At 46.2% G+C, this 21,530-nt stretch overlaps 1 protein-coding gene across 1 annotated transcript in view; it reads right to left on the reverse strand.

Annotated features, from left to right (window-relative positions):
• Positions 1-226: 226 nt before the first annotated feature.
• Positions 227-21,530, reverse strand: part of LOC140391332 (E3 ubiquitin-protein ligase TRIM62-like) — a 42,909-nt gene continuing 21,605 nt past the window's right edge. The window contains exons 5-6 of the mRNA XM_072475915.1: positions 1,171-1,319; positions 227-910 (exon numbers count right to left, since the gene is read on the reverse strand). Of these exons, the coding sequence (XP_072332016.1) occupies positions 366-910; positions 1,171-1,319 (694 nt within the window). The 3' untranslated portion in view covers positions 227-365. The remainder of the gene's footprint in view (positions 911-1,170; positions 1,320-21,530) is intronic.

Consider the following 21,530-nt stretch of genomic DNA (forward strand, 5'->3'; position numbering starts at 1 on the left):
AAATAATGAGGAGCATATATAGTCAACATCATTTCCCAAAGGTAGAGGAGTCTAAAACTAGTGGGCATAGGTTTAAGGTGAGGGGGGAAAAATACAAAAGGGGCCAGAGGGACAATTGTTTCACACACAGGGTGGTGAGTGTCTGGAACGAGGTGCAGCAGTAGAGGCGGATACAATTTTGTCTTTTAAAAAGCATTTGGACAGTTATATGGGAAAGATGGGTAAATAGGGATATGAGCCAACTGTGTGCAATTGGGACTAGCTTAGTGGTGAAAACTGGGCGGCATGGACAAGTTTGGCCGAAGCGCCCATTTTCATGCTGTAAACCTCTATGACTCTATAACACCGCAGATACTAGTCAGAGACTAAATTCCTTTCAGTTGCAAAACAGTTAAAGGTGCAAAGTTTCCTCCTTTACTATTACAGGGGTTTACAATAGGGTAAAGGGCTTCAGTAAACTTGTGATAAAAGGGAACTAAAAGTGCCATTTTCTCAGCATCATAAAATGCTAGCACTCCCCCAGTGTAGTTCAAGTAAACGCCAACCCGTTCAAGTTTTCCCCTGGCAGTAACTTTGAGGGGCACATTGTTGTGCCACGCAGTGTACCGCTCGCAGCTGCAATCTAGAGACCACGACACATTATTCCTGCCTAACCAACATTTGCCTTTCCTAGGTATGGATGAATAAGCAACCCCAATCTCCCAATCAGACTTGCTCTTTACCACTACCTCCCAGTAATGATTGCCAAATGTGAACCCTTGAGAACCAAGCACGTACAAAGTGTCATCAAATCGTTTGGGGCTATACGGAGCCTTTATAATTGCATCTGTGTAGCGGACAATTGTTCGGTCTTCTGAAAGGATAAGGTTTTCGTTTGCAGTCACAGGGTCAAAAGTGATAGTCATCGCATCTGTGTTGTTGAGAAAAGAAAATAAGTCCGTTAAGATAAACACATTGAACACTATATTGCGATCCAACCACAATATTTAAATTCTTGTTCATCAGTGACTGAATGCTAAGTTAGATAGTGCGATGGAGCAGAGCAGTTCTTTCACTAAATTCTGATACAAGAAATTTGACTCAACTAGGAGCATGAGCGTAATGAAAATTTCCAAAGCGCATCACAAAGGCAATAATAACAGTATTCGCAAAATAAATGCTCAGACTCACATGCCAGTAGAGCTTTCCTGACTGAGGTATCGTTCCTAGACAAACTGTTGAAGAGTTTGCTGATTGACTTGATCACAGAAGAAAGCTTGGCGTCATCAACCACAGTATCATGGATAACCAGCCTCTGCTTGTTTATCAGGGAGTTGATGCTGAAGGATAAAATAAATCAATATGCTAGTTGTATCATCTGAATATTACAGCGCTGACCACAGAAACAAAAACACGTTAAACCAAAAAAAGATCAATTTAAATTTATCTTAGGCTATTTAACGAGGTACTGAGATCTGCTGAGGACCTGTTGTGTAAAGTACGGTGTTATTCAGTGGAGTCAAACCCGTGACACTGAAAGTGCCAACTGTTTGCTTGGATTGCTTAGGTGGATTGACACTGCTAAATTGTCCCTGAGTGTCCAAAAGGTTAGGTAGGGATAGGGTGCCTAGGTAGGGTGCTTTTTCCAAGGATCAGTGTAGACTCAATGGGCGATCTCTGATGCGCGATCAATTACACTCAAGACAAAGTGATTTCATAACTGAAGGCTTTAATCTACTAGAACTTGTTCCCCAGCAGCTTCAGTACAGAAAGTGAAGGCTGCTGGGACGGCACCGTTTCTTATACTCCGCCTGTCAGGGCGGAGCTACGTAACAACAGCCAATGGTAGACTCCTGGGTCTAATCAATGGTCATCAGCCTCTTAGGTACCGCAATACCTGGTACTACCACAGTCTCCTGCTGCACTGTAATGATTTTGTGATTCTATGATTGCTAACCAGTCAATACTGAGGTTCAGTCTCAATATTTGAATGGTACTGTGGCAGCTTATCAGCCATGTGAAATAGATGCTGGATAGTAAAATAAATGTCGTTACAGTCGCCGAGGATCATAAACTGCTCTCTGTTTGAAAACTGACTGGTGGTGATTTAACCTAAGCGTCACCACACCTCAGGCGAGGAGCAAGGTTAAGAAGGCGGGGCTTTCATGAATAGCCTCAGCCGGTACGGGAATTGAACCCACGCTGTTGGCCTCACTCCGCATCACAAACCAGCCATCCAGCTAACTAAGCTAACTTTATCCCCATAATTGATCATGGCCAATCCACCTAACCTGCACATCTTTGGACTGTGAACATTCCGCCAGGCATCTTTCTCTATCTATGTAGGGGAGGAAATGTTGGATTAGTGAGTTCACAAGGCAGCTATCTTCACACCTTTCATATCAAGAACAAGGGGCGGGATTCTCTGATCCTGGGGCTAAGTGTCGACGCAGTCGTAAACGCCAGAGCATTTTACGACAGCTTCATCTGGCCCCTAGGATCAGCGATCCTGTGCCACACAGGGGTGCCAGCATGGCACTGGAGAGCCTCACACTGCTCCAGCTGCCGATCGGGCGTCAGCACGGGTGCCGCGAGTCCGCGCATGCACGTGGGTTTCCTTCTCTGCGCCGGACCCAACGCAACATGGCGGAAGCTACAGGGGCCCGCGCAGAGGAACATAGGCCCCCACCGGGATAAGCCCGCCCGCTGATGGGTAGACCCCGATCGTGGTCCAGGACATCGTGGAGGCACCCCCCCCCCCCCAGGGTTGCATACCCTCTCCCCCCCACCAGGCCGCCCCCTGCAGCATGAACGGCGAGATCCTGCCGGGTAGGATCACACAAGAATTACGCCGGCGGAACTCGGCCTAGGACGGCGGGCACTCAGCCCATCGCGCGGGGACAATCACCGGGGTGGCCGCGTTGAGTGACCCCCGACCAGTGCTGCACCAACCGCGTCGGCGCCAATGTAGCTCATAGAATCTACAGTGCAGAAAAATTGGCGCCGATTCTCTGGTCGCTGGAGAATCGTCAGACCGGCCGGCGTCAGTGCGGAGCCGGGTGGTTCATGCCATCCCCGGCGATTCTCCGACCCGGCGCGGGGTCAGAGAATCCCGCCCAAGTCATTGGCACCAGGTGTACAGGACTAGGCAATCATTTTGCCCCATTTCTGAGCAGATCTCTAGATGGAAACATTGATTTCCTCAAGACGGAATAGAACTGTCCAACCTTCTGTAACCGGACTTTGAAATCATTTCAAGGACAGGGTCAATGGTCCACTACTGCCATGACATTCTAATGTTGCTGAACCCTTTCATGCAATAGTTGGACATATTTGACTAATCTGTGAAATATGTACATCGCTTCATGCAGCTGACAGCACAAGATGATTATATTCCCCATGAATTGGTTGTTTCACAAAATCAGGAGTCTGACCTAAAGAGAGTTGCAATGAGACACATACAGATTCCAGGCTCTTGGTGAACAGAAGGTTTTGATACTGAAACCAATGTTTGGATGCCTCAGCCGATAAGGAGCTTTCCTGCAGAGCCTAAACAAAATTAATATAACTTATCGCGTATTCCGCACTGTGGCCCAGGTTTTGCCACAACAGAGAAGCTCTCCATCATGGTGAAAATCCTAGAAAAATACAAATTTTCGAAGTCCCACCCCCAAGCCCAGCATTTCCCATCTTCAATTAAGCAGGACATTTACTGGGCCGTGCTTCAAGAATGCACGATTTCCGGAGGCAGCTGGCCATTTAAATCGCCAGCTGACTCCACCGACTTCCAATTTTTGAACCCTAGCTGCATGAATCCAGGAATGTGCAAAGCAGACCAGGTAAAAAAAGGTCTAAACTTGGTGGATTCTCTGGATAGCCAGGCTTTTTGGAGGGGTAAGCACCCTTTTGGATAGGATTCCAGCATTATTTTGGAGGAAGTAAGGTACCCTTTGAAAATGTTAGAATTAAACATAATTATACACTTTATACTCACAAACTCATTTGGAACTGTCCAGCTGTCAAGGAACTGTCCAGCTGTCCAGGAAGTGCCAAAACTGTAAAAGCTGTCCAGCAAGCAACCAAGGGTGCTAGGTGAGCTGGCATGGAGGGGGAAAAGGCAAAGTATGGTGTGTGACAGTCAAGGCTTGGCACAAGTAGGCAGTAAGTTGGTATCGATGTATGAGGGGACATGGGGTAGGTAGGGGGCATGGTTAGCATAAGACGCATGAGGCTCCATGGCGATGGGTAAAGAGGCTTGAGTTGGCATCAATTGGCATGGATGAGGCATGGAGAGTGTGGGGTGGGGGGGGGGCTAATTTTTTTAACACAGTGCTGCAGCAAAAAGGTAGGCCTTCTGGCCCAGCCTGCCTCAATACCCAGCAGCCTTTGCATTTGTTCCAGAGTCTCCGACCCCGAATCTTATTTCAGCCTATCTGTCCCGCCTCACCAACTGAAACTCCAAGCTGTGGGTGGACATTTTCAAAGGTCAGGTTTGCAGAGCCAGGAAATCACCTGACTCTGCGCACCCAACCTGGGGATAAAAAATCTGGGCCATTGTCTCTGTGAAGGGCCATCGATTTGAATCATAGGGAAGAAGGATCTGCCTCAAACAATGGTTGACAAAGAGCGGGATTCTCCGGTCCGCCAGTCGCATTTTCCTGGGCGGCTCGCCCTTACCGGCAGTGAGATACTCCGTTCCCGCCACCTTCCAATGGGATTTCCCATTGTGGCCACCCTACGCCACTGGGAAACCGACAGGCATGGATGTGCTGCTGGCGCAATGGAGAATCCCGCCAGCAGAGGATCCCACCCAAAGTCTCTCCAACAGGAGCTAGAAGACATTCTGTGATCATGCTAATTACTCCTACATAGAACATAGAACATAGAACGATACAGCGCAGTACAGGCCCTTCGGCCCACGATGTTGCACCGAAACAAAAGCCATCTAACCTACACTATGCCATTATCATCCATATGTTTATCCAGTAAACTTTTAAATGCCCTCAATGTTGGCGAGTTCACTACTGTAGCAGGTAGGGCATTCCACGGCCTCACTACTCTTTGCGTAAAGAACCTACCTCTGACCTCTGTCCTATATCTATTACCCCTCAGTTTAAAGCTATGTCCCCTCGTGCCAGCCATTTCCATCCGCGGGAGAAGGCTCTCACTGTCCACCCTATCTAACCCCCTGATCATTTTGTATGACTCTATTAAGACTCCTCTTAACCTTCTTCTCTCCAACGAAAACAACCTCAAGTCCATCAGCCTTTCCTCATAAGATTTTCCCTCCATACCAGGCAACATCCTGGTAAATCTCCTCTGCACCCTCTCCAAAGCCTCCACGTCCTTCCTATAATGCGGTGACCAGAACTGTACGCAATACTCCAAATGCGGCCGTACCAGAGTTCTGTACAGCTGCAACATGACCTCCTGACTCCGGAACTCAATCCCTCTACCAATAAAGGCCAACACTCCATAGGCCTTCTTCACAACCCTATCAACCTGGGTGGCAACTGAGTTTTATCTATTGCATCAGTATCCTTTTAAGACAGGATGACTCAAACTGCATGTCATGATCAAGACGTGACCTCACCTTTGATCCTATAATGTGAGTTAAACTCTAGGTTCTGATGAAAGGTTACCTGAATTGGTCATTCTGTTTATGTCAGTAAAACCTATCCTCACTGATAATTTAATTCCTGATAAATACACCCCAGCACCCGATTTGCCTCAACTACAAGTTCAATTTTGTTGTGAAAGTTCTTGTCGTGTTAAGGTTGCCATGTAAATCTAGTCGTGGCTGATCTAATTCGACTGTGAAGTGATGTGAGACTTCCGGCAGGGGGTGTTTTCACACCATCCCAGTCTGATACCACAGGCAGCTTGGTGTCAAATAAGGTTTAAAAACTACCCAAGGGAGTTCTACTATGAATAATGGATTAGACGATACTAATGCTCCCACCAGCACTGCCGAAATGTTAAAAAATTTACTTCTGGGTTGGAGCTTGGCACATGTGTTTAATCATGCCTGGACAGAACACTCTCCTAAGCAGAGGAATTGGAGTTACAGCCAGACAGGAGACAGACAATGTCTGAAGACAGTAGCTGCTGCTGTTGAAAATATCTGATTCATGTTTCCTGTGTTTTAGAATGTACCTTTTTATTTTAAAACACGTGGGCTGGTTTTGCTCAGTTGACTGGACAGCTGGTTTGTGATGCAGAGCTAGGCCAAAAGTGTGGGTTTAATTCCCGTACCGGCTGAGATTATTCATGACGGCCTCTTGCCCCTCGCCTTAGGTGTGGTGACCCTTAGGTTAAATCACCATCAATCAGCTCTCCCCCTCAAAGGGAAAGCAGTCTATGCTCATCTGGGACTATGGTGACTTTACCATAACTTGTGGCTTTACAAATGAAAGTTTTAACTGAAGAAAATTGAATAAATGCAATGTAAGTAAAATGGAAGGTTATGAAATTCCAACCGTCTGAATAGAGAAGGTCGAGCTAAAAAGCAGTGGGCAGCATATTGCAGCGGGACAGACGGATTGCCCGCCCGGAAGGAAAGTCAGAGTGGAATCGACATGCTCCACAAGAACCCACGAGCGGCAACAGACCCAACAGCATGAAGAGTGCATTAGTGAGGGCTGCTGGGACTGCAAGAAGGCCCATGTACACAGGAGCCTAGTAAGTACAGGGTGCTAAACAGGGTGTAAATGCATCAGTTGTCACAAGTTGCAGAGGGACAGGTAGTATAGAGGAAGCAGGGGGGCTACAGAAGGACTTGGACAGGGTAGGAGAGTAGGCAAAAAAGTGGCAGATGGAATACAATGTAGAAAAGTGTGAGGTTATGCCCTTTGGTAGGAACAATGGAGGCATAGACTATTTTCTAAATGGGGAAAGGCCTAGGAAATCAGAAGCACAAAGGGACTTGGGAGTCCTAGTTCAAGATTCTCTTAAGATTAACATGAAGGTTCAGTCAGCAGTTAGGAAGACAAATGCAATGTTAGCATGTATGTCGAGAGGGCTAGAATACAAGACCAGGGATGTCCTTCTGAGGCTGGAGAAGGCTCTGGTCAGACCCCTTTGGAGTATTATGAGCAGTTTTGAGCCCCATATCTAAGTAAGGATGTGCTGGCCTTGGAAAGAGTCCAGAGGAGGTACACAAGAATGATCCCTGAAATGGAAGAGCTTGTCATATGAGGAGCGGTTGAGGACTCTGGGTCTGTACTCCCTGGAGTTTAGAAGAATGAGGGGGGATCTTATTGAAACTTACAGGATACTGCGAGGCCCGGGTAGAGTGGAAGTGGAGAGGATGTTTCCACTAGTAGGTAAAACCAGAACCCAAGGGCACAGCCTCAGACTGAAGGATGATCCTTTAAAACTGAGATAAGAGGCATTTCTTCAGCCAAAGGGTTGTGAATCTGTGGAACTCTTTGCCGCAGAAGGCTGTGGAGGCCAAAACACTAAGCGTATTTAAGACAGAGATAGATAGGTTGTAGATTAATCAGGGGTTATTGGGAGAAGGCAGGAGAATGGGGATGAGAAACATATCAGCCATGATTGAATGGCAGAGCAGACTTGATGGGCCAAATGGTCTAATTCTGCACCTGTGTCTCATGGTCTTATGGTCTATGTCCTCCACACTGACCAGATGTTCTCAGCACGTGGTCAATTATCACTCCCAAAACCATTTTTACCATCTGCAGTTGGGGATCTTGCTACCTTTTTTCCCTCGACATATTCACTCTTGAAAACCTTTCACTTGTGTTCTATTTCAAGTTGACGTGGGATGGCCAATCAAGTCCTAAAAATCATTATTCATTTCAGTTGAGATAATTGTATGATTTCCACTGGTATTAGATTTGACCTGACCTACAATTCTGCTGGTTTATCTCAAAATAGGGCTCCTTCAATGCCTTCATGTTGACCTATTTTAGGATCATTTAGTTGCTTTTAGTTTCCTTGAAGACTCAGCAGGCTTTGTAAGTTTGTTGACCTGAACAGAATCAGTGAATCATCAGTTCATTAATTTTCTACAATTTTAATTTTATATTATTTCTGTGCATTCATTTTATTTTAAAAGTCAGTTGGGTCAATCACCCCTCCTGGAAGCCACAGTCATGTCTCTAGTAAATTGGGAGACAGGATCCTTTTCCTTCCTTCTGTGAAATCGGGAACAACCTGATTCTCTCTTTTGATTTTTCCAGATTTTACTGTTTTCATTGATTTAATTATTTTTTGCGAGTCTTGTTTTTGCTTAAATTAATCTAAAAAGGTCCATATGGAGAGAGGGTGGAGTTTATGATGTTGATTGAGCTGTTCCTAAGTTGATCATGACCTCAATGAGTGTGTTAATGTTGCACTCCTGTCACAATGAAATGCATGCCCTATTTTTAGTGAGAGCAGCTGTTACCAACTGAGGAAAGGTTAGGGCAGTATATGGAAGGGAAATATAGTTTGTATCTATGTTCTCTAGGCTTTGTGAACAGACCCATGTTGGGAAACACTGTTTCCAGATTCCTCCTTTACTCTGAATAAAAACAGAGTGCATTCGCATTGATGACGTATCATTAGATCTGTTTTGTTTTGTATTGTGAAACAGTTAAATTTGGATTTGAAGGTTCCAAAATTCAAATATTGTATTCAAATGCCTGATGGGTGAAGGAGGGGATAACAGTCATCATGGTTGAGTGAATATGTTTTTTTAGGCAATAATTAATAGGTATTATACAACTGATAGTGAAGGTAAGTGTCCATGGAATCCAAGGGAATTTGGCAAATTGGATCCAGAATTGGCTGAGTGGCAGGAAGCAGGGGGTGATGGTCGAGGGGCATTTTCTGACTGGAAGCCTGCAACCAGTGGGGCTCTGCAGGAATCAGTGTTGGGCCCTTGCTGTTTGTGACTTATATAAATGATTTAGACACGACTGTAGGAGGGTTGATCAGTAAGTTTGTGAGTGATTTAAAATTGGTGGGGTGGTAGATAGTGAGGAGGATAGCCTTTGATTACAGGAGGATATAGATGGGCTGGTCAGATGGACTGATTAGTGGCAAATGGAATTCAATCCAGACAAGTTTGAGGTGATGGGCTTGGGCAGGACAAACAAGGCAAGGGAATGCATGATAAACAGCAGGACTCTGGGAAGCACCGAGGATCAAAGGGACCTTAGTGTGCATGTACACTGGTCCCTTAAGGTAGCAGGGCAGGTAGATACAGTGGTTCAGAAGGCATATGGTATATTTGCCTGTATTAGCTGAGGCATAAGTTTAAGAGCAGGTAGGGTATGTTGGTACTGTATTAAACATTGGTTCACCCACAGCTAGAGTTTATTTGCAATTCTGGTATCCAAATTAGATTATTTATTTATTATTTATTTATAGGAGGGATGTGATAGCACTGGAATGGGTGCGGTGCAGAGGAGATTTACCATGATGCTGCCTGGGCTGTAGAGTTTCAGCTATGAAGAGAGATTGGGCAGACTGGGGTTGTTTTCCTTGGATGAGGGGTGACATGATTGAGATATATAAAATTTTGAGGGGCATAGATAGGGTAGACAGGAAGAAATATTTCCTCTTGGTGGAGGGATCAATGACAGGAGGCATAGATTTAAGGTAAGTGGCAGGAGGTTTAGAGGTGATGTGAGGGGAAACCTTTTCGCCCAGAGGATGGTGGGAGTCTGGAACTCGCTGCCTGAACGGGTGGTGGAGGCAAAGACCCTCAAAACATTGAAGAAGTATTTAGATGTGCACTTGCAATCCCAAGGCATAAGAGACAATAGGCCAAGTGCTGGAAAATGGGATTAGAATACTATTTTTTGTTCTCTTTTAAAAAAAAATTCCAATGAAGGAGTAATTTAGCATGGCCAATCCACCTGTCCTGCACAGATTTGGGTTGTGGAGGTGAGACCCAAGCAGACACGGGGAGAATGTGGAGATTAGAATACTTTAGTGGTTGTTTTTGACTGGCGCAGGCACGATGGGCTGAAGGACCTTTTCTGTGCTGTAGGCCTCAATGACTCGACAATTATTTATTGGTGGGAATCACAATTTTCCTTTTTAAATGATGACATTAAAATTGTCTCAAGTGAACTTCTCACCAAATTTCTAATTTTCTGTGTACAAGTGTATATGCATGACAGCGAATACAGTACTTCAAATGGATCTATGGATGTTGTAATAACCAGCACGGGGCATACGGTGTGGGGATGATTGTTTTCCCCGCGCTCCTCGAGTACTTGTGTAAAAGGTCAGCCAGTGTAGAACCAACCGTCAGAGAGTACCCGGTGAGGTTTAACCGGGGTTTGTGTATATACTTGTTTAAATAAACATCTTTTTCTTTTACTCGTTGTGGTTTACTGAGGATGTTTTCTGGGAGGTAGTCATAGACTGTACTGAATTGACATATGGCACTACTGTTAACTAAAACTAAGATCAGTAGCAATGATAAATGACAATTATAACAGAGTCTGCATGTGCGATACAAATTATTCTATTCAAAATGATTGTTATCACTTCTGTATGTGGTTCAAATTACTTCACACAATGTGTTATGTTTTCATTTGTGCTCTGTCAAAAAATTGAAAAATTAAATGGGAAAGACTCATGAGTCAATAACAGATCCAACACAGTTTTCCTGCCATTTAAACAAGAGGAGCAGGTGCCAATATAGTCATGTAATTTAGCCCTTACTCCTATCCACAACCCACCCAATTTTTCTCCTTGCTCTCTATCAGATAATTCATACCCGGACAGTATAGATAAAAATTTACCCCAATGAAATTTGCCCATCAATATCAATGAGATGAGCATTGTTACTTTGTAGTTTGGGCTCATATTGACAGAGGAAGGAAAGTTGCCAGACGAGAGAGAGAAAGTTGCCAGACATGTGGAGGATCAATTGGTATCAGCGGGATTCTCCGACCCCCCCCACCCCCCCCCGGCCGGGTCGGAGAATCGTCGGGGGGCAGCGTGAACCCCGCCCCCACTGGCCGCCGAATTCTCCGGCACCGGAGATTCGGCGGGGTTGGGAATCTCGGTGCGCCAGTCGGCGCGCCCCCCCGCGGCGATTCTCCGGCCCGCGATGGGCCGAAGTCCCGCTGATTCTATGCTAGTTCCGCCGGCGTAAATTGAACCAGGTCCCTTACCGGCGGGACCTGGCGGCACAGGCGGGCTCTGGGATCCTGGGGGGGCGCGGGGCGATCTGGTCCCTGGGGGTGCCCCCACGGTGGCCTGGCCCGCGATCGGGGCCCACCGATCCATGGGCGGACCTGTGCCGTGGGGGCACTCTTTTCCCACGCGCCGACCATCAGCCTCCTCCATGGCTGACGCGTAGGTGAACCCCCCCCCTGCGCATGTGCGGGGATGATATCAGCAGCCGCTGACGCTCCCGCGCATGCGCGGACTCGCGCCGGCCGGCGGAGTCCCTTCGGCCCCGGCTGGCGTGGCGCCAAAGGCCTTCCACGCCAGCAGCCAGAGAGCCAACCACTCCGGAGCGGGCCTAGCCCCTAAAGGTGCGGGCCTAGCCCCTAAAGGTGTGGAGGATTCCGCACCTTTGGGGCGGCCCAAATCCGGAGTGGTTCACGCCACTCCATCCCGCCGGGACCCCCCGCACCGCCGGGTAGGGGAGACCCTGGAGTCTATAATTTCCACATGTACTGATAGGAGTATAGGCACTTCCAAAGCTGCAATACACCTCAGTACTACATTGCAATATCCCAATAGATAATAAGCGAAATCATAGCCTGAAGTCTGAATCCACAATCTTCTGACAGAGAGGTGAGAGTTCTACCAACTGTGCCAAGTTATCACAAAATATGAAATAACTCCCAAGTTATGAGTGAAAAATAAGCACGGTGTATAACAAACAATCAGGAATATTATTCATATATATTGATAAAGATTTGCGCAAAATAGAATATGCAGCTTAAAAGCAAATTACTGCGGATGCTGGAATCTGAAACAAAATCAGAGAATACTGGACAATGTCAGCAGGTCTGACAGCATCTGTGGACAGAGAGGGAAGCTAATCTTTCTTGACTGGATGACATTTTGTTGAAATATTAGCTCCCTTCTCTCTCCACAGATGCTGTAAGAATATGCAGCTTGTCTTACTTTGCAACTCAGTTTGGAAAATATACTCTGCATTTTCTAATTGGATGCAAATTGTAACCAAATCAATGTCCATTTTTAAAAAAAATCAACAGTGTTAATATGCTGAAGGAATTGAATGGAAAGGATTATTGTGCTTTCATAGATCTGCTTGCACACAAATAAGTTGACATGTCAAGCAATGCCCAGGAGCATTGGCACGATTGGGGTGGGCATGGATGAGGCTACTGCATCTCTGAGCAATATTACATCCAACCCTGAGTTGTTCTCTCAGCAAGAATGACGGTGGCAACTTTTCACAGGATAATGGCTTCCACTCTGGTCACCTCCGTGTTAACCATTGCCTGGTGTGGATCAGAGACCCCACTTTGGCATGGCAGTCCTTGCTGCTGTTGCTCTATTTATTTATCTCGGTGAACCACACGCCTTTCCCTTATATCGATCAAATGACCACACAACCAGTTAGTTAGTTCAAAAGATGGTTTATTTACATACACAAGAGTTATCTCAACATGCAAACACAATATCTACTACAAGTTAAACTACACCTATCAGCTACAATAACCTATACTTAACTTCAGGGCGACCGGCACTGTGCAATTGGATAAAGCCCTGTATCTGGATTTCACTTGGCTGGTTAGAAGAAAGTAGCTCTGTCTCTGCTGAGCTCATCCGTCAGGTAGCGATCGTTGGTCTTGAACTTAACTGGCTGTTCCTGTTACACTTGGGTTAGGCATATGCCAGATCCAAGAGAGACAGAACACATGGCTGCGCTCTCTTTTATCCCCCTGGGATTTTGCGCTCTTTGGGGCGGTCCTTAACCTTGGACCCAATAGTTCGACAGGGCTCTGATCACATTCGTCGATTTCGGCCAATAAAGGGGCGGGTGCCTTGGTAGCTGGGTGGGTCCTTAGCGGTCATTGACCTTGGCAGTTGTGCTTTCTGGGCAAGGGAGTGATGCCGATCAGTCTGTGGCTGTACCGGTTGCTTGATTGGAGTTCTATTGTCCTGGGAAAATGGGCCATTGAAATGTAAACGAGCGGGGGATTTGGTCAGGTCTGGTTACCTCTGTTTTAGGTACACATAGGCTGTGTGTCTGTCTGAGTCTTGGGTTGGTCATAATTCCCATGGTCCTTTGCAGGTGGCCATCTTAGATGGCTACACTGCATTTGCTGCGGAGGAAGACAATGGGCGGAGAAGTTGCGTGATTCACTGGCCTCTGTTTTCTCTGTTATTTTCTGGGCCCCTTCTCGGCCAGCTGAGCTTTTAGTTTCTGCTGGTCTTTTCCGATACCCTTCCAAACAGCCTCCTGATGTCACAGCTGTCAGCAACTGACTCTTAGGTGTCAGTGCCCACCATCTTCTTATCTCACTTGCAGGTGTCCTTGGAGTGGTGGTATGGGTGCCCAGGTGTTTGTAACCCGGTGGTCAATTCACCAGACAGAATGGACGATGGGTAAATGAATGAATGAATGAAAATCGCTTATTGTCACAAGTAAGCTTCAAATGAAGTTACTGTGAAAAGCCCCTAGTCGCCACATTCCGGTGCCTGTTCGTGGAGGCTGGTACGGGAATTGAACCGTGCTGCTGGCCTGCCTTGGCCTGCTTTCAAAGCCAGCGATTTAGCCCAGTGTGCTAAACCAGCCACTTAATGGCCATCGTCCATCCAGTGAATATGGCCCAGCCAGCACTAACATAGTTGGCTTAGCAATGAGTGTATGCTGAGGGAATTAGCATGCTCCAGGACCTCTTTGGATTTATGAACTTTCCTGCCAAGAGATGCCAAAGATGTATCTGAGAAAGTGACAGTTGGAAATGTTCAGCCTTTTCTCCTGCCTAACAATATGTTGTCCATGTCTCACCAGTGTAGTGGAGTGTACTGAGAATGCAGACTTGACTCACAGTTTGCTGTTCAGTCAGATTGCTGCTGTTCCACACTCTCTTACTCTGCCTGAATATAACAGGCACGATTTAACGGGACAAAAACAGAGTCCCGTTTTGACGTGTTTAGCTGAGTGTTTCTCAACACCGGCAACACTGAGAAACACCACGCTATTTAACGGCATTTTGCCATTTCTTTTGGCTTCGGCAAGGAACGCCCTGCCGAGGCCGCACTTACCTCATTTCCTGCGTTGATGAGCTCAGCTCACCAGTGCAGGAAGAGTATTGATGGATTGGGGCACCATTTTAAAATGCCTCCCTGATCTTTGACCCCCTTCAGCTAATCCACTGCAGCCTCCAGACTCCTACTGCACCCAACGCACCTCTTAGGGGGTCCTCGAGCCATCCCTCACCCCACCTCTTAAGGGTGCCCAAACCCTGTCATGGGCTACCTGGCACCTTGGCACTGCCAGTCTGGCACCCTGACAGTACCCCTGCCAGCCTGGCAATGCCACCAGGCACCATGGCAATGGCAGGGTGGCACAGCCAGGCTGCCTAGGTGACAGTGCCAATGTGCTAGACCAGCAGTGCCAAGGTGACCGGGTGCTAGTGGGTATGCCAGGGGTCTCTTAGGCGTGATGGGGCCTTTAAATCGTTCACGACAGCTGCAGCTTTTGTGATGCATATGTTGATTTCAGTGGCAAATGAGAGATTGTTGATGATTGTCCAGCCTAGACATGTGAATTCATGAAGAACTTCCAGTGTCACATTGTCAGTGATGATAAAAAGCAGTGTGGCAACACCCTGGTCCATGACATTTGTCTTCCTGAAATGAAATGAAAATCGCTTATTGTCACGAGTAGGCTTCAATGAAGTTACTGTGAAAAGCCCCTAGTCGCCCCATTCCGGCACCTGTCCGGGGAGGCTGGTACAGGAATCAAACCGTGCTGCTGGCCTGCCTTGGTCTGCTTTAAAAGCCAGTAATTTTGCCCAGGGTGCTAAACCAGCACCTGTCGCTGATGGTCCAACTAACTCTTTCCAGGTACAAGAGAGAGTAAATGGACTGGTTATACTAGAAAACAAGCAGGACAAGGCTGCTACCATGCATGTTAGAGACAGCTCTTTGGGCTTTTCAGGAACGCAGAGAATAATGTTGTCACTGGTATCTAGCACCCAATAGAAAAAGCACCAAGTTAGATTCTAAACCATACAAAACATACATTTTCATCAAGGAAAACACAAAGGCAAGAACCGCAATTCGCATATACACATTATTTATTTGTTAAATTTGTCTGGACTTTATTCCACTGGATGGAGAAAGCTGTTTGATTAAATTGATAACCAGCTTGTATTTATATAGTAGCTTTACCTTAGTGAAAATGTCCCCGTATTATCAGACATAATGGGGAGGTGGTGGCATAATGGCATTGTCACTGGACTAGTAATCCAGAGACCCAAGGTAATGCTCTGTGGACCCAGGTTTGATTCCCGCTACAGCCGATGGTGAAATTTGAATCCACTAAAAAATCAGAAATTAAAAGTCTAATGATGACAATGAAACTAGTTCAAGGGTAATTAGGAATCAGCAATAAATGCTGGCCCAGCCAGTGACACCCACATACTGACAATTATTATTTTTTTAAATTACGTGACATTGAGAGATAGAGTTATTAGGACTGGTATCCAAAAACTTGGTCAAAGAAGTAGGTTTTAAGGAGTGTCTTAATGAAGGAAACGGAAATTCCAAAGTTTTGGGTCAAGGTAGTTGAAGGCCTGGCCGCCACTGCTGAATACTTACAGTCAGGCCAATATTAGAAAAACTCAGAGATCTTAGAGAATTATAGAATTGGAGGTTACAGAGATCATAAAAAGAAATTTGAAAATAGGTTTAAAAAATAATCCTGATGATATTAGAAAAGGGAAAAATATATATGTAAATGCGCAAGGTAAAAATACTAACACAAAATATTTTCACTGTATGTCCTGATACTGACTTGAAGCCAAATGTGTGCATGCGTTGGTTACTTTGATACACTGGAATGTTTCGACTGGAGCAGAGATGGTTAAGAGTAGATGGTTTTTACAAGTATGCAGAATCTTTATTGTCACAAGTAGGCTTACATTAATCTTTATTGTTACAAGTAGGCTTACATTAACACTGCAATGAAGTTACTGTGAAAAGCCTCTAGTCGCCACATTCCGGCGCCTGTTCGGGTACTCAGAGGGAGAATTCAGAATGTCCAACTCACCTAACAAGCATGTTTTTCGGGAGTTGTGGGAGGAAACCAGAGCACCGGAGGAAACCCACGCAGACACGGGGAGAACGTGAAGACTCCCACAGACAGTGACCCAAGCCGGGAATCAAACCTGGGACCCTGGCGCTGTGAAGCAACAGTGCTACCCACTGTGCTACTGTGCTGCCCACTTGGGTTGGATGATGTGCTCACTTAACCACGATTGCCAATTCCCGATTAGCAATCGCCTTCAGCCGCACGGCCAGAGGCCTCGGCAGTCTGTGATGGTTCTGGGTGGTCAGTGGGGCAGAAGGGAAGGGGCTTGGGTTGCCCTCTTCTCATGGCGGCCCATCCCTCCGGAGGGTGCCGCCCCCCAGCCGAGGATCCTTCCATCCCCTGCCGAGCTCTGGGGTGGCAAGCCCAGCGCTCCCGGGCTCTTTGCCTGTGAGCAAAAATGGCTACTCACTGCCTCGGCTGCCCACAGAAGTCCATGCACCAGGTTCACATTTTTCAAAAGGAACACTAATTGGAGCCAGCGTGACCACTTGTTGGGGAGGTCAATGAGTTACGGGAGGCCGTTGGATATGGCGTCGCTCCAGTTAATTGTATGGAAATAGTGCTTAAGTGGTGATAACTGATTTCTCGCCATGCTACGGTGAGATCCTGATTTTGCTTACATCGTAAATTGTTTGGCCCCTGGTGTAGTTCTCGTTTTCGGCCTCTCCCACTATTCACTAGCCTCGTTTCGCTCGAGTGAGAATCAGTCCCTGTGAGTGAGGAGGTGATGAGATCTACCATGCGGAATTAGTGACGTCTTGCGACACTAAAACTCAGTAGAAATTGGAGTTAAACTTCTCGGAGGCAAACAAGAATCTTTATTGCCTCTATTTAATTACAATTGAGAGAAACTTAAATCTATTCTCAATAAAGTCTGGTGCAAAAGGACTTAAAGAGAAGTAACTTATAAACAATTTAACTTTCAAAATAATACAGAAATGGTTTCTTGCTTACGGTAAAACAGCTTGCATTTACTTCAAGAGTGAGAGTGGAAAAGTGAAAATATGAAAATAGTGATAGCGAATAGTTTAGATCAAAGTATAGGATGATCCCGGAATAAAGATGGCCGTATGGACCATCACGTTTATAATGGTGCCCCAATCCATCAATACTCTTCCAGCACATGGTGCCTGGTGGCATTGCTGCGGAGGAAGACAATGGGCGGAGAAGTTGCATGATTCACTGGCCTCTGTTATTTCCTGGGCCCCCTTCTCGGCCAGCTGAGCTTTTAGTTTCTGCTGGTCTTTTCCGATACCCTTCCAAACAGCCTCCTGATGTCACGGCTGTCAGAAACTGACTCTTAGGTGTCAGTGCCCACCATCTTCTTATCTCACTTGCAGGTGTCCGTGGAGTGGTGGTATGGGTGCCCAGGTGTTTGTAACCCGGTGGTCAATTCACCAGACAGAATGGACGATGGGTAAATGAATGAATAATGAAAATGAAATGAAAATCGCTTATTGTCACAAGTAGGCTTCAAATGAAGTTACTGTGAAAAGCCCCTAGTCGCCACATTCCGGCGCCTGTTCAGGGAGGCTGGTACGGGAATTGAACCGTGCTGCTGGCCTGCCTTGGTCTGCTTTCAAAGCCAGTGATTTAGCCCAGTATGCTAAACCAGCCACTTGATGGCCATCGTCCATCCAGTGAATATGGCCCAGCCAGCACTAACATAGTTGGCTTAGCAATGAGTGTATGCTGAGGGAATTAGCATGCTCCAGGACCTCTTTGGATTTATGAACTTTCCTGCCAAGAGATGCCAAAGATGTATCTGAGAAAGTGACAGTTGGAAATGTTCAGCCTTTTCTCCTGCCTAACAATATGTTGTCCATGTCTCACCAGTGTAGTGGAGTGTACTGAGAATGCAGACTTGACTCACAGTTTGCTGTTCAGTCAGATTGCTGCTGTTCCACACTCTCTTAGCCCGCCTGAATATAACAGGCACGATTTAACGGGACAAAAACAGAGTCCCGTTTTGACGTGTTTAGCGGAGTGTTTCTCGACACCGGCAACACTGAGAAACACCACGCTATTTAACGGCATTTTGCCTTTTCTTTTGGCTTCGGCAAGGAACACCCTGCCGAGGCCGCACTTACCTCATTTCCTGCGTTGATGAGCTCAGCTCACAAGTGCTGGAAGAGTATTGATGGATTGGGGCACCATTTTAAAATGCCTCCCTGATCTTTGACCCCCTTCAGCTAATCCACTGCAGCCTCCAGACCCCTCCTGTACCCAACGCACCTCTTAGGGGGTCCTCGAGCCATCCCTCACCCCACCTCTTAAGGGTGCCCGAACCCTGTCATGGGCTACCTGGCACCTTGGCACTGCCAGTCTGGCACCCTGACAGTACCCCTGCCAGCCTGGCAATGCCACCAGGCACCATGGCAATGGCAGGGTGGCACAGCCAGGCTGCCTAGGTGACAGTGCCAATGTGCTAGACCAGCAGTGCCAAGGTGACCGGGTGCTAGTGGGTATGCCAGGGGTCTCTCAGGCGTGACGGGGCCTTTAAATCGTTCACGACAGCTGCAGCTTTTGTGATGCATATGTTGATTTCAGCGGCAAATGAGAGATTGTTGATGATTGTCCAGCCTAGACATGCGAATTCATGAAGAACTTCCAGTGTCACATTGTCAGTGATGATAAAAAGCAGTGTGGCAACATCCTGGTCCATGACATTTGTCTTCCTGAAATGAAATGAAAATCGCTTATTGTCACGAGTAGGCTTCAATGAAGTTACTGTGAAAAGCCCCTAGTCGCCCCATTCCGGCACCTTTCCGGGGAGGCTGGTACAGGAATCAAACCATGCTGCTGGCCTGCCTTGGTCTGCTTTAAAAGCCAGTAATTTTGCCCAGGGTGCTAAACCAGCACCTGTCGCTGATGGTCCAACTAACTCTTTCCAGGTACAAGAGAGAGTAAATGGACTGGTTATACTAGAAAACAAGCAGGACAAGGCTGCTACCATGCATGTTAGAGACAGCTCTTTGGGCTTTTCAGGAACGCAGAGAATAATGTTGTCACTGGTATCTAGCACCCAATAGAAAAAGCACCAAGTTAGATTCTAAACCATACAAAACATACATTTTCATCAAGGAAAACACAAAGGCAAGAACCGCAATTCGCATATACACATTATTTATTTGTTAAATTTGTCTGGACTTTATTCCACTGGATGGAGAAAGCTGTTTGATTAAATTGATAACCAGCTTGTATTTATATAGTAGCTTTACCTTAGTGAAAATGTCCCCGTATTATCAGACATAATGGGGAGGTGGTGGCATAATGGTATTGTCACTGGACTAGTAATCCAGAGACCCAAGGTAATGCTCTGTGGACCCAAGTTTGATTCCCGCTACAGCCGATGGTGAAATTTGAATCCACTAAAAAATCAGAAATTAAAAGTCTAATGATGACAATGAAACTAGTTCAAGGGTAATTAGGAATCAGCAATAAATGCTGGCCCAGCCAGTGACACCCACATACTGACAATTATTTTTTTTTTAAATTACGTGACATTGAGAGATAGAGTTATTAGGACTGGTATCCAAAAACTTGGTCAAAGAAGTAAGTTTTAAGGAGTGTCTTAATGAAGGAAACGGAAATTCCAAAGTTTTGGGTCAAGGTAGTTGAAGGCCTGGCCGCCACTGCTGAATACTTACAGTCAGGCCAATATTAGAAAAACTCAGAGATCTTAGAGAATTATAGAATTGGAGGTTACAGAGATCATAAAAAGAAATTTGAAAATAGGTTTAAAAAATAATCCTGATGATATTAGAAAAGGGAAAAATATATATGTAAATGCGCAAGGTAAAAATACTAACACAAAATATTTTCACTGTATGTCCTGATACTGACTTGAAGCCAAATGTGTGCATGCGTTGGTTACTTTGATACACTGGAATGTTTCGACTGGAGCAGAGATGGTTAAGAGTAGATGGTTTTTACAAGTATGCAGAATCTTTATTGTCACAAGTAGGCTTACATTAATCTTTATTGTTACAAGTAGGCTTACATTAACACTGCAATGAAGTTACTGTGAAAAGCCTCTAGTCGCCACATTCCGGCGCCTGTTCGGGTACTCAGAGGGAGAATTCAGAATGTCCAACTCACCTAACAAGCATGTTTTTCGGGAGTTGTGGGAGGAAACCAGAGCACCGGAGGAAACCCACGCAGACACGGGGAGAACGTGAAGACTCCCACAGACAGTGACCCAAGCCGGGAATCAAACCTGGGACCCTGGCGCTGTGAAGCAACAGTGCTACCCACTGTGCTACTGTGCTGCCCACTTGGGTTGGATGATGTGCTCACTTAACCACGATTGCCAATTCCCGATTAGCAATCGCCTTCAGCCGCACGGCCAGAGGCCTCGGCAGTCTGTGATGGTTCTGGGTGGTCAGTGGGGCAGAAGGGAAGGGGCTTGGGTTGCCCTCTTCTCATGGCGGCCCATCCCTCCGGAGGGTGCCGCCCCCCAGCCGAGGATCCTTCCATCCCCTGCCGAGCTCTGGGGTGGCAAGCCCAGCGCTCCCGGGCTCTTTGCCTGTGAGCAAAAATGGCTACTCACTGCCTCGGCTGCCCACAGAAGTCCATGCACCAGGTTCACATTTTTCAAAAGGAACACTAATTGGAGCCAGCGTGACCACTTGTTGGGGAGGTCAATGAGTTACGGGAGGCCGTTGGATATGGCGTCGCTCCAGTTAATTGTATGGAAATAGTGCTTAAGTGGTGATAACTGATTTCTCGCCATGCTACGGTGAGATCCTGATTTTGCTTACATCGTAAATTGTTTGGCCCCTGGTGTAGTTCTCGTTTTCGGCCTCTCCCACTATTCACTAGCCTCGTTTCGCTCGAGTGAGAATCAGTCCCTGTGAGTGAGGAGGTGATGAGATCTACCATGCGGAATTAGTGACGTCTTGCGACACTAAAACTCAGTAGAAATTGGAGTTAAACTTCTCGGAGGCAAACAAGAATCTTTATTGCCTCTATTTAATTACAATTGAGAGAAACTTAAATCTATTCTCAATAAAGTCTGGTGCAAAAGGACTTAAAGAGAAGTAACTTATAAACAATTTAACTTTCAAAATAATACAGAAATGGTTTCTTGCTTACGGTAAAACAGCTTGCATTTACTTCAAGAGTGAGAGTGGAAAAGTGAAAATATGAAAATAGTGATAGCGAATAGTTTAGATCAAAGTATAGGATGATCCCGGAATAAAGATGGCCGTATGGACCATCACGTTTATAGGAAATCTTATCTGTCTTGAGCCATCTATCTACACCTCTATGT

The sequence above is a fragment of the Scyliorhinus torazame genome, chromosome 15, assembly GCF_047496885.1.
Source record: "Scyliorhinus torazame isolate Kashiwa2021f chromosome 15, sScyTor2.1, whole genome shotgun sequence".
NCBI lineage: Eukaryota > Metazoa > Chordata > Chondrichthyes > Carcharhiniformes > Scyliorhinidae > Scyliorhinus > Scyliorhinus torazame.